Below are 13989 nucleotides of genomic sequence, written 5' to 3' on the forward strand. Positions count from 1 at the left end.
GCGGGGATTGTATTATATTTATAAATCCCTGCTCTGGTCTTGCACCCACACTGTGAAATTTTGGTCTGAAGTTCTCAACTTTATCTACATGTATTTTTTAAATGACTTTGTTTTTCTTTTAAAGTTTCTCTACACTCAAAAATGCGTTTTTTCTTCTTGTTCCTACTGTTGGATGTTGGAGCTTCACTGTGTAAAATGATGTAAGTGTGACACGGGAAGGCTGTTTTCACATTCATCTGCTGAAAGTGGAAAGTTTCTCTGAGCTCATTGAATATCTGATTTTAAGAGGCCTATGAGCATGATTTGTGACATCACAACTAGTCCGGAGCCAATTGTGGTTTTTCTTGAGAAACATTTTGAATATCAGACTTGTAATTGAGCATTTAAACACTATATTATTTTACTTATGTTAATAATACTTCTTCCACCACTGCATTTACCAAACAATTAAACCTAAATTCCCCCTCTACTCAGAAATATGTATTTATTCTTGTTCCTACAGTTGGATGTTTGAGCTTCACTCTGCAGGATGATGGATGAGCAGAGTTTGACACTAGAAAGCTGTTTCATGTTCATCTGCAGAAAGTGGAAAGTTTCTCTGAGCTCATTGAAAATCCGATTTTAAAGAGTTAATATTTTGTGACCTCACAACTATTTTGGAAGCCAAATCGTGGTCCAATATTCAACTTACATAAGTGTGATGTGGAAACTTGAAGCCTCTAGTGCACAAACACTGAGAATGGACTTTACAGAGAAGCAGGAGACATCTTAGTTACATTTTTGAGATGAAAATATATTTGCATATTCATAGACTCTGGAATTATTAATGAAGGAGACGGAGGAGATGCCATGTTAAGGATTTAAACGTGGTAATTATACTTCTTTGTGTCTTTTTAAATGTCTTAATACATGTCTGGAGGGGATCAGTTGGTTTTCTTTGGTGTTTTTGATTATCGATAAGAAGATGAGAGTTTCTTTATTAATAAATCTTATTTTCCTTTTTGCTAAATTTTACAAATATTAATGTAAATTCAATTGGTCCCTCCTGCTTGTTTTTAAAGTTGAGCTGAAGATGTACTTTGATTCTATTAAGATTTCCAAAAATGTTAAAGCTATGAAAACTGCACTTTTATTTACAACACTTCTGAAAGATCTGTATTGATATATATATATATTTAAAATCTATTTTTAAATACAATGTGTATATGATGTTTTTATGATATAAATATGATATTATTGATATCTCTATTATAAATCTGGCCTGTACTCCACATCGGTTGTTGGCAGTAATCACTCTTTGAATTGTTTCCCATCTGGCATGAAGCAAAACTACAAAATTCAAAAGTCTGTCAGAGAAGTAATTGAGGCAAATGTAGGAAAGATGTTATTTTTTTCTAGGTTAAGATTAGGACATACAGGACTCAATGCTACTTTATATACCATGAAAAAGACAGTGTCAGATAAATGTGAGACTTGTGACTGCATGTGCTGATAGATTGTAGGAAGTTCAGAGAGAAAGCCTGAAGGGCAGGGAGGTGGATATGGGAAGGGAATGGAGCATCAAAGGTCTGTCAGAGACAGTGGGCAAAAAAGGTTCAAATGGCTTTATTTAAATATTTAAACGATAAAGGTTTAATATCCAGAATATAACTTCTTTATATAGTTTTTCGTTTGTTAGTTTTTGTTGTTTAAAGTCATTTTGTTGCACACTCCGACACAGTAGGCGGCGGCATGCACCTTTAACGTTGGTTTGTAGTCCGCCAGTAAAACCAAAGAAGAAGAAGAGGAAGAAGAAGGAAAAATAAGAAGCAGAAGAAGCAAAACTAAAGGAGAAGTAAAACCGTGAGAGGACTAACGGTAGCTCTATTATGATAAATAACGTGAGTTTTCTCCGCAGATTATGACACATTTTCGTGGTCAGATACGGGGTCCACACTGGGGTCCCACTATGGACAACATGCTGATAGACTTCTGGCGAAAACACGAATGCCTCTTTAATTCCTCGCTGGAGTCTTACTACGACAAGCATCTGAAGACAAAGCTGTGGACAGAGTTCGCGGTGTCCATCGGGAAGCCTGGTAAGAGCCACCGCTGTTACAACGCATTTGGTGACCCATCAGATTCTGTGACCTGTACCCAGATCCTTGATTTAAAGGTGCAGTGTGTTATTTATCAGAACGGACCTGCCAAAAATGGAATATAATATTCATAAGTATGTTTTAATTAGTGTATAATCTCCTGAAACTAAGAATCGTTGCCGTTTCGTTACCTTAGAATGAGCCCTTTGTATCTACAGAGACTGTAAAAACAATAATGGACGTAGCCACTGTGACGTCATCCATTGGTTTGTGGAGTCCTGATTTGAAGCCGGAAGTTTGGCATTTGACCTTCGCCTTCTTGGATTTTCGGAGCCAGAAGTGACCATATTTAGATGAGAGGGTGGCGCTGACCCTAACACTAGCTGCTAGCTTGTCTATGGTTAACTGTGTGCTAGCGAAAACAGGCTTATAACCATATTATTATATTATATTATTGTTATTACCAGAAAAACTGAACATTCAGCTCCTTAGAGGGTCTTTCAGTACAACCAAACTCTGAACAAGACTCTTTTAGACAACCAAAATGTTACATTTAACTCTCATGAACTGAAAACACAATGAAATAGTGACGGCTACGCCTATACTCTGTGAATCTGGGGTTACGCCATGGTTACCTAACCCAACGTTGTCGCCGTGGTAGTGACTTGTTAATCACAACGTAGCCACACCCTAAAGTGTACTCTGCTTTATCGTCTGTTTTACTCTAAATGAGACCATAATTTACAAAATGAACATCATGCTGTATTGAAGAAGACTTGAAACTAGTGATTGAGACCATAAACTCATTAGAAAAGTGTTATAATAAATAATAAATCAAGTGAGAAGTAGGGTCATTTTCTCATAGACTTCCATACAATCAGACTTCTTTTTGGAGCCAGTCGCCTCCTGCTGGCCATAAGAGAGAATGTAAGTTTAAGTCACTTCTGCATTAGCTTCACTTCTCAGACCCAGAACTACCCGTCTGATATCTACATCAAGCTTCCAGGAAGTCCATCAGGCTTTGAAGCCAATTTGACATTAGTGGCCAAACCGTGGAATTACAATTTCCAGGTCCGAAAGGGGCCCAAAAAGCATTTTCCCTGCACACAATCATGGGGAAAGGAGTTTAATCCATTTGGTCCAATCACATTTGGAAAGTCTAGAAGAGCCGCACAATTGAATTATTTTAACCTCATTCAAGTTAGCTGAAGAGCTAAACAGGAAGTTAGCTGTCTCAGCTGGTGGAAGTCTCTAGTGAGCATGCTCTATTCTTCTTCTTTACCACAAAACTACTACTATTCATTCACATTTTTCATGTTCACCTCTTCCTCACAGTATCTGATGTTGAGAGAAGATCCAGATCGCTCCGGACCCAGTATGGGAGGGTGTTATGGCATCCAGAGAGGGTCAACACTTTCCAGCAAAGGATGCTGAGGGAGAAACTGGATTTTTTGAGGCCTTACATCGTTCGTAGACGAGGTGATTCGTTTCTGGTAAGTCGAAACCAATGCACGGACGCCTTCGGATGTCGACAGTGGATATTTATCTTTCTAACTCATCTTTTTGCAGGAGGACAAGTTTGATGATCGGGAGGAGGATGACGATGAGCTGGAGACTGAAGGAAGTGTTGACCAGGAGATGGGAAGCACATTCGGTAGCCCGCTGGATGCTGATGTGACTGGGCGAGACCCAGACGACGAACTTCAATTTGTGGCCTCACCTTCGAACTCTGCTCCCCTACACTGTCCAAACTCACAGCCTCAAGTCACAGAGGTCATGTCTTTGAGCTGTGACCGCCATATTGATGAAGGTTCTCCCGATCAGCCCGATCACACAGCTGCACCAAACACAACATCCAAATACGACATACTAAGCCAGTTTGCAGAGGTTATGTTGGCGGATATGCGGCAGATTAAAGACCCCATGGTGCTTATGAGACTCCGCCGAGATATCACCGACCTGGTGTTCAAAGCGGTGGAGGAGGACGTGCAGAGACGATGCGTTCGAGCGCCGTCCATGCCCTCGCTGGGGGATGGTGAACAGGTCCAGAGCTCCTCTAGGCCTCAACAGCTGTGCTCACAGACGAACTTCTCTTGGAGGCAGAGATTTTTGAGGAGAAAGAACAAAGGGTCTGAGATCGGGAGGAGGATGCAGAGATGGGAGGAGATGAAGCACATGAGGAGAACGTCCCGGAGTCAGTTACTGCAGCCCGTACAGCAAAGTCAAGCGCTGGAAGGGATGAGTGAAAACATCTCTCAGGCCATGATTCAAGCTTCTGAGATCAAAACAGAGACAGAGCCGCATATGGTTAAGATTGAGGAGGAGACAACTCCAGTGGTTTGAAATTCCAGATGGAAATCTGGCTGTTTTACCTGATTACAGTCATCTCAGTGAGTAGGTGTAGGTGAGGAGGCTACTCAAGACGTGGAACACAGTTATTCAACAAAAAATGTTGAAGAATGAACTTGGAGACTGACAAGAATATGGCATTTATTGCCCTCTTTTCCATACAGTCATGACATTTTATTTGTATCTTATTTGTTCTTTGTAGCACTTTGTAGAAGGTTTCAGAAATGAACCATACTGGTAGAAATACAGGGCTATAACTAGGATAAATAGGTCTAAAACACAAACACATCTAACATCAGAGATCACAGCAAAGAGACTTTTCTGCCTTTTCAAGATGTAAGATATATGTTTCTAACAAATCTATGCCTTTCAAAAACAATGCTGTCTAACTGATACTTAGTCTGTACCTTAAACAAGGCAGTTTTTGTTTTTGAGTACATCAACTGATTTCTGGTCATGTTAAGAGAGACGCTCGAGGCTCGCAAACACACTAAAAGTCAGCTGCAAAGATGCCAAAGTAGATGTGATCTATCCTGATTTGAGTGTTGCTGTTTTTTCTGCTATATCAGTCAACTGGTTGGTTAATGTGCAATGAGATACATGGATAGGAAGACAGCATTTCCTTGTTTTAACAATGTCTGTAACCTGAGCTGAGCTGAAATGAAGTCTGCAGACTTGAGAGAGAAAATACTGGCAGTTCCCACCTGTGATCAGCAGGTGGCAGTGTGCATGTTCTCCTGTTCAAATTCAGCAAAGTGACTTCTGTTGCACTACAGTAACGTGGACTGTTTGGATTACTGCACATTACAGTTTTGATTTTTAGGATCTGAGAAACAGCGAATTAAAGTACAAAAGCAGGCTAGAAAGTAGCATTTCTGGAGACAGCACTTTTCCAAACCTTAAAATGAACCTTTTTCACAATAAAAAGTTAAAAACTTGGCTGGTCTGAATTATTCACAGGAATAAGTACTGAATGTTTGCTCATCTCCAACAGAGCTGAAATTATTTCATGTATACTGTCAACAAATGCATATTTTAATGAACACCAGCTAATTCTGTAGAAATATGATATAAAGGTTATGTGAGAACGGAAGATGTCTGAGGGAAAATACCTGTTTAGATCAATCTGGTTGATGCATCCTGTACATGCAAGATAATAGAGAGTTAGGGTTGGTGAGCTCAGATTAACACCAGAGGAACTGAATTATACATTTCTATGAAGGGTAGACTCTGCATTTTTGCCAATTTGCTGGGAAATTTGCTTATTTTCTCAAAGAATTCAAACTTAAGCAGTAAAAATACAATCTCTGACTCTATTTCCAGATTTGTCACTCACTAATGATGAGAAAAAGAGGCCATGAAGACTTCAGGGACTGTAGACAAGACGGTTTCTACCTCCTGCCCACCATGCAGGAACACTTCAAGCCACCAGACACCTGAGTGAAAACAGTAAAGAGAAGAGGTGACACTGCAATAGTGTAAAAGTAGTAATTTTAAAGGTTTCTATTGTTTTGCTTTTGTTTTTAGTATCCCTACAGGTGATTTTGTGGAGCCTATTCACATTCATGTTGAATGTTGAAATACTTGTGTATAATCGTGTTCTGGAGTAACAGCAACAGTAAGTGTTGCATCAATGTGCTGTTGTTTCACAATGCACATAACAGACAGTCTAATCAGACGAATCTAAAATGCGAAAGGAAAACGTTGCAACCGCATCAGTTGTTCCATGCAAGCTGCAACCTCCCATAAACAGTCTGACAATCTTGTCTTTGTTCAAAGGTTTTGTAATCAAAGGCAGTTTGCTAAAGTAACTTTTTAGATATCTGTTATTCATATCTTCACTTACTATTGATGTTAAATTAATGCATAATTTCCCAGGCACTACTACAGGTCCTATTCTCAGGTAAGTATCATGTTTAAATAGTTCTTTATTGGGTGCAAATTAATTCACAGCGTAAACACATGTGGAAATTATTATGTTCATGCAAAAAATAAAATGCAGTTTCTTTCAAGTGTCTTTTGTCTGTCAGTTTGTTCTTTCAAGACAAACATAACACCTTCATCACCAAACATAATTTCAAAAATATTAAAATTCTGTCTACTGAAAACCACTCAAATAAAAGCTGCCATCTCATCTTGTGCGACATCAGAAAGAAACCTGAAATTCAACCATTATGTATTGTCATGTATTCACTTGTTTGACATGAGGGGTTTTATTTAGCTCATTGTAGGATTAAGGAGTTGTAAGCTTCATGTTAGATAGATAGACAGAGGGAAATTGAAATGTTACAGCAGCCAACGATGAGGTAAAAAACAACAAACAAATGGAATTAAAGGCTAAATTATATACAATTATATACAATAATTAAATAGACTAACATAGCTCAAAATAAACTAAAATAAATAAATACAGTAAGGTGGATGATTGTCCATGAATATCAGAATTGAGTGTACTAAACATTGATACCTGAATAATCTACACAATGTATATATATATATACATGATAAATAGACGGCACCCCAAAGATTATCAAAATATCAATCTGATGATGATGATGATGATGGACAATGGAATAAAAAGGTCCAGGGGAGCAGTCTGTCTTCAGTGTCCCAAATCGTTGTTTGTTAGTGTTCAAATTGCAACGTAGTTTATTTAGCTTCGTGGTATATTTTTATTGTATTTATCTTTTACTTCCCTACGGCCAAAATTCTTTCCTTTAGGCATTTTTTATGGCTGTGTGCGTTTCGAGGTCCTTTATTATTTTCACTCAGGCAACGCAGACTGGTACCCTGAAGGGTCCTGAACGTCACGCACTTGCACGTGTGCTCGTCCTGTACGCTGTAACCATGGCGGACATGCAGATGAAGCTTCTCCGCAAGAAAATACAGAAAAGGAACGAAAAGAACAAAGAGCGCAAACTACAGAAGACGCGAACAGAAGACGAAGATGCCGGTAAGAGCTGTGAAGGCAAACTACGAGGCTGTTGTTGTTTTTTGTTCGTGTGTTTCTGAAGTTTGCTAAGCTGAGCTAGCTAGCTACGTTAGCTCCTCACGGCACGTTATAACTAACTAACTACTATAAACAAATACAAGTAAAGCAAAAATATATATATAATAACTAAGTTAACAAGCTCAAATATAACAACATATTAAAAGAAGGATAAATAAGTATAGAATATAGATAAACGATGTAGCTATAACATGCTATTTGCCGACTATACACTGTCAAATGATGTTAACATGTTACAGTATAATACACTGTACATGAATTTAACTAACTGTCAAGCATAGCTGCTCTTAAGCCATAGTTAACTTTAGTACATTAGCTTTATGTCACCTAATGACATCAGGTTTCCAAATGTAGCTTCCACTCAGCAGCATAAACCCCGAAACCGTTAACTTTATACTAACTTACATTAATGTGAAGTGAGACATGAAACATATCACAGCTGCTGACTGTTTTTTCCACGTCATCTGGCTGATTCAGGTTATGATGAGTGTTGTTTTATTGTATTTGACAGTAAACAGGGTGGAAGAAGAGTGCTGTGAAGAACCGGCAGCAGCTTGTCAGACAGAAACTGGACCCAAGAAGAAGCAGAAGAAGCAGAACGGCGTGCCGGTGGATGTAAAGGCCAACACAGAGGAAACACAGCTAAAGAAGAAGAAGAAGAAAAGAAAGCTCACTGACACCGCTGAATCACCAGGTAACAGCTAGATTATTACTTTGACTTTGAATTGACAAATTATTTTGCTGTGATGGATAATATAAATGTCATTTAATCCTCATTGTAGCTGAGAAGAAGACCAAAACAGTGAAAGAAGAAAAAGAAGAAGAGGAGGAGGAGGAGGAGGAAGAGACAATAGATGACAAGGAACAGCCTTCTGATGAACCAGAAGAAGCTGCAGATGAAGAAGATTATGATGATGAGGAAGATGATGATGATGATGATGAGGAGGAGGAGGAGGAGGATGGCGACGACGACAACGAAGAAACTGGAGAGGGAGATGATGGAGAGGAAGATCAACCTGAACTACCATCTGGCTTAACAGGTATTGGATAAATATTCTGTTTATTATAGATTTGGTTGGATCTTCATCAGTTTTATTACTTTAGCGACGTCGCTGTGATCTTAATTTTAGTGTTGTTGTTTATTAATTTGGGCTTTAGTGTCCTGCTGCTGTATGAATTAAGGGTTCCCTTAATATTTGTAATTATACTTTAACCAGTAAAGGTTGTTGTTAATTTCTTTATGTTAAACTGTTTCACACACTCACATTCACTGAGCGATAAAAACAAAGTTCAGCTGCGTTGCCTTTATGTGTTGCCCGTTCAGTGTTTCCATCATGAAACGGGTGTCAACTAAGGCAAACAGAGACTCTTGTGGTTTTCTTTGGGAGGAATCACCAGTGATTCTTCTGCTGGAATAACTGCAAGGACACGTTGGTTTCTTCTAGTTTCCCAGAGCTGATTATCTTTTCCTTTTGCTTACATGCTGCTTTTTCATGCTCCATCTCAATCTCTTAATTCTTATAAATGAAACCTGCTTTTAGGAAACAGTTTATCATTAACCATTGACTTGTGTCTCAGGAGCCTTTGAGGACACGTCCTTTACCTCTCTCGCTGATCTGGTGAGTGAGAGCACACTGAAAGGAGTGAAGGAGATGGGCTTCGAACACATGACCGAGATCCAGCACAAAAGTATTCGTCCCCTGCTGGAGGGAAGGTAAGAGTCCCATTCTCTCTTTACCACAGTCAATGTTGATAAATTTGGACCAGAATCATAATGTAACTTTGTGTATATTTAAACTGTGTTTGTGTTTGCTTTGATCTCTGTAGGGACGTCCTGGCTGCTGCAAAGACAGGCAGTGGTAAAACTTTAGCCTTCCTCATCCCGTCTATAGAGCTCATCTACAAACTCAAGTTCATGCCCAGGAACGGTAATAACTCCTGATAATTCATCATGTCTTCCCAACATTTCTGCCTGTATCCATCTGTATGATGGAAGTTGAGCTTTCCTCCTCCTCCTCTCAGGTACTGGTGTGGTGATTCTTTCTCCCACACGTGAGTTGGCGATGCAGACCTATGGTGTGCTTAAAGAACTGATGACTCACCACGTGCACACGTACGGCCTGATCATGGGGGGCAGCAACCGCTCAGCTGAGGCCCAGAAGCTGGCGAACGGCGTCAACATCCTGGTGGCCACGCCGGGTCGACTGCTGGACCACCTGCAGGTGAGCTGAGAGTCTCACGCAGGAGGCACAGAAACATCGCTGCTAATGTGTTTAACTGCTTTGTATTTTTCTGCTGCTGTTTTGTTTCTGATCTCTTGTTTAATACTAAATTATAACAATGGCTTTTGTGTGTGTGTGTCTTCAGAATACCCCCGGCTTCATGTTCAAGAACTTGCAGTGTTTGATTATAGACGAGGCCGATCGTATCTTAGAGGTTGGCTTCGAGGAAGAACTGAAGCAGATCATCAAACTGCTGCCGAGTATGTATTAGTTGTTTCCCCTGTGGTTGAATTGTTCTCATAAAATGTGTTTGAAGAGACACTAACAGCAGTTCAGTAATGCACCTTCGTGAAGTTGGGAGAATTTTGAGGGACAGATTTTTAAAAATTGGACAAAATCAAAGCAGCAGAGGCTGAGACATCCTGACAGCTCCAAAAATGCTGGATCCCACACTTCCCATGATGCAACTTGAAAGTCTTTTATTAGGTTTTTCAGTCTCAACAGGACCAGGCTGTAATGCAGGCTCTTTGTTATAAAGTTCTAGTCTCCCAGCCGACATCGTCAGGGTTACTACCAATGACTAGTGAAACAGAGCCTCGTGTATAAAAGCCCCTTTAAAGTTAAAATTGTACACAGTGTTTCTACAGAATGACATACAGTATAACCTCTGACGCCTCATGCTTTCTCTAAATCACAGAAAGGAGGCAGACCATGCTGTTTTCAGCCACTCAGACCCGTAAGGTGGAGGACTTGGCTCGCATCTCCCTGAAGAAAGAGCCCCTCTACGTCGGGGTGGATGACAACAAAGAAAAAGCCACAGTCGACGGTCTCGAGCAGGTACTGACAGCTGACATACCCGTGATATCGTTGTGATGTTGAAGGTTTGATTGGCATCTTAGACCCTCAGAACTCTGAAGTGATGAGCGATCTCTCCCGTGTTTTCAGGGTTATGTGGTTTGTCCGTCAGAGAAGCGCTTCATGCTGCTCTTCACCTTCCTGAAGAAGAACCGCAAGAAGAAGCTGATGGTCTTCTTCTCTTCCTGTATGTCTGTGAAATTCCACTATGAGCTTCTCAACTACATCGACCTGCCCGTCATGGCCATCCACGTAAGACTCATCACTCACCTCCCAGCATACATCAGTCCTTCACGGTATTCAGATGCCACATCCTCTACATCATGTCCAAAGCCAGCTGTTATAAAAACATGTCTTTATGCGTTCTGTCTCTCAGGGCAAGCAGAAGCAGACCAAACGTACCACCACCTTCTTCCAGTTCTGCAACGCTGACTCAGGCATCCTGTTGTGTACTGACGTGGCAGCTCGAGGGCTGGACATCCCCGAGGTGGACTGGATCATCCAGTACGACCCCCCAGATGACCCCAAGGTCTCGTTAGTTTTATGGCTGTATCTGTTTGTGTTCAATCAAAAACATTTTAAAAAGTGCATGACAAAATCCAGGGCTGCAGCTAATGATTACTTTCAACATTGATTTATCTGACATTATTTTCTTAATCATTTGGCCTATAAAACATGAGAAAAATGAACATCAGGATTTCTTAAAGCCTAATGTAACATCTTAAGAAATCTTGTTTTGAAGGAGTACTGTAAGGCTGCAACCAACTATTTTCATTATCAATAGATCCGACAGTTATTTTCTTTAATAATCGATTGATTGTTCGGTGTATAAAATGTCAGAAAATAGTGAAAAATGCTGATTATTATTCCCTGAAGTCCAAGTTAACGTTCAAATTACTGTCTGAACAGTTTGAAACCCGACGATATTCTGTTTACTATAATATAAGACCAAGAAAAACATCAAATTATTACATTTAAGAAGCTGGAAACATCAACTGTTTGGCCTTTTTCTCTTGAAAAATTAATCAATTATCAAATAGTGGTTTATTAGTTTTCTGTCGGATCGACTAATCGTTGCAGCTCTAATAAAACCAGTTTGTATCAATCAACTCGTTTAATATTTCTGCACATTTTCTTGAGAAAATCTAAAACTTATTACTTATTTTAGTTTTAAAAAAATCAGCTCATGAAAACATATATCATTTATTTCCAGTTTGTTGTTCATTACTTTTCCACTCAGATGAAGAACTGGAGACTTGAATTGTGATCACTTGATGACTTAAAATGAGAATTATTGTAAAGATCAGGATTCATGTGAAGCTTTATTCTGCGTCCACAGGAGTACATCCACAGAGTGGGCAGAACAGCTCGAGGCATCAACGGCAAAGGTCACGCTCTCCTGATCCTCCGGCCAGAGGAGCTCGGCTTCCTGCGCTTCCTCAAACAGGCCAAGGTAGCCATCTGAAACCGTCTGATAGTTTTTATTTTGCTATGAAGTGAGATTTGTCTCTTCTAACATGTGTCCTGTGTCGTCCAGGTCCCACTGAGCGAGTTTGAATTTTCCTGGAGTAAAATCTCTGATATCCAGTCCCAGGTAAGAAATCTGCTTCTTCTTGGTCTAAACATGAAACACAAAGACAAGCTGATGTTGCAACACTAATTTAAAACTCTTGTCTGTTGTTCCTCAGCTCGAGAAGCTGATTGAAAAGAACTACTACCTCCACAAGTCGGCACAAGAGGCCTACAAGTCGTACGTGAGGGCTTACGACTCCCACTCGCTCAAACAGATCTACAGCGTCAACACCCTCAACCTCCCCATGGTGGCGCTGTCCTTTGGCTTCAAAGTTCCTCCATATGTTGATCTCAGTATCCTTTTGCTGTGGTTTTACACAACATCTCTTATAGAAAACACTGAATATTGATTGTTGGATGTGGTGAAAGTGAGCTTAGCTTTTCTTTTTTTTTTTATTAAAGTGCAAATGTTAAGCACTAACTTAGTGGTATAAATGATGTTATGTGTACGATCTGTAGTTAAATCACATTATTTTCTTCTGCAGGCTCCTTCAAATGTTTACTCCCACATGTCAGGTGTTTGTAGGTTTGCAAGTATTGATAAAAAACTTCCAGTTTAAAGCTGTATTTGGCTATTTTTAACCATCGGGGGGCAGAAAACTCAACCACACCTGCTGAATGTGAATCCAGTATTTGCTCACCTTTTAGCTCCAGATTGGTCCATCAAATAATCTGAGGTCTTAAACCTGCAAGAAGGGTGATAGCAGGCTAAACTACAGGTTAAACTTCCTTTTGAAAACCATCACTGGCGGGTGAAAAGAAGCAGGTAGCGTGTCAGAGGTAGCATGAAGAATCTGGCTTTAAACGTTTGGAGAAAATTGGGGGGGAAGAAAACCTGATTTTTAAAAGATAACGTTGTGTTCCTTAACCCAGCTCTTCCTCCTCAGACGTCCACAGCAGTAAAGGTGGAAAGCTGCAGAAGCGAGGTGGCGGAGGCGGTTTCGGTTACCAGAAAAACAAGAACGTGCACAAGTCCAAAATCTTCAAGCACGTCAACAAAGGAAGGAACGACAAGAGGCAGTTCTCTCGCTGAGCCTGCAAACTAACTAAAATCTCTTCCTGGACTGATTCTTCCTCTGTGTTTTTTTTTATTTCCTGCTTTGAACACGGTGTCATAGATTATATTATGGCACATCTGTCAGATTAAATCGTCACCCTCAGATGTCACTTAGCCCCAGTTTTTCCTTCCCTATGAGTTGTGTGAAAAGTATTTTGTAAATGTAAACAAACATAACGGTGGATGTTTTGTTGATGAAGGCCGCTGAATTCCATTTATGCCGTTGAGGACTTCTGATCAACAAAAACTCCCTTTTTTCTAATATTTCTTCATTTGCACCTGACCTGAAATATTAAATCTCTATCAACTTTGAATATATTTAAGCTTGTTTCATTCATATCGTGTAGACTTTACTAATCACAATGAAGATGTAAACCACCTGATGTACTAACTTTTATTACACAAGTCAAGTCTTCATCACAGAATCTATACATTCCAGCAGAGCTGAAGGACTCTTGCTGTTCATCATGTCAAACAAATTACAGAGGAAAAAAAAAAAGGCTACAAATAGGACTTGTGGAAATTATGTACATATGGAAGTTAAACACAGGTTTTTAAGTAAATCAGTCACAAAGATTGAATACAGTAGCAACACATTCATTTAAAATCATGACAAATCTGGATAAACATCTTGTATAAAATATATTTATATCGTCCTGCATTAAAACGAGCTTCAAGATTCATTAGTGTGTGATGACTCGGATCTTAAAGGCAGCTTAAAAAAAAATACTGAATATAAAATTGTATGAGTTGAATCAAAATGTTTACTTTTACTTTCTGGATTGTACTTGTGGACATGAGTGATAGTCTTAACACTGGCCTCAGTAATGGTGAACTTTAAAAATC

General features: G+C 39.6%; 2 protein-coding genes across 3 annotated transcripts; both read left to right on the forward strand.

The window, feature by feature from the left end:
• The first annotated feature begins 133 nt into the window (after window positions 1-133).
• On the forward strand, window positions 134-5366 carry LOC137192324 (uncharacterized). Of its 2 annotated transcripts, XM_067602915.1 has the most exons (4): window positions 134-200; window positions 1898-2078; window positions 3414-3571; window positions 3648-5366. In XM_067602915.1, exons 2-4 carry the CDS (start codon window positions 1901-1903, stop codon window positions 4419-4421), a joined length of 1110 nt encoding a protein of 369 aa, XP_067459016.1. In that variant the 5' UTR covers window positions 134-200; window positions 1898-1900; the 3' UTR covers window positions 4422-5366. The 2 variants fall into 2 exon arrangements, with proteins under 2 accessions (XP_067459016.1, XP_067459015.1); XM_067602914.1 differs by lacking the exon at window positions 134-200 and having other exon boundaries at window positions 1666-2078.
• Window positions 5367-7206: 1840 nt separating this feature from the next.
• ddx18 (DEAD (Asp-Glu-Ala-Asp) box polypeptide 18) lies at window positions 7207-13461 on the forward strand. The gene is made up of 14 exons (XM_067602907.1): window positions 7207-7380; window positions 7949-8131; window positions 8220-8477; window positions 9016-9151; window positions 9265-9365; window positions 9460-9659; window positions 9805-9919; window positions 10357-10496; window positions 10605-10766; window positions 10891-11043; window positions 11854-11967; window positions 12052-12108; window positions 12203-12380; window positions 12974-13461. The coding sequence occupies exons 1-14, from the start codon at window positions 7275-7277 to the stop codon at window positions 13117-13119; spliced, it is 2049 nt and encodes a 682-aa protein (XP_067459008.1). The 5' UTR covers window positions 7207-7274; the 3' UTR covers window positions 13120-13461.
• Window positions 13462-13989: the final 528 nt, after the last annotated feature.

This window comes from Thunnus thynnus, chromosome 11 (assembly GCF_963924715.1).
Source record: "Thunnus thynnus chromosome 11, fThuThy2.1, whole genome shotgun sequence".
In the NCBI taxonomy this organism is placed as follows: Eukaryota; Metazoa; Chordata; class Actinopteri; order Scombriformes; family Scombridae; genus Thunnus; species Thunnus thynnus.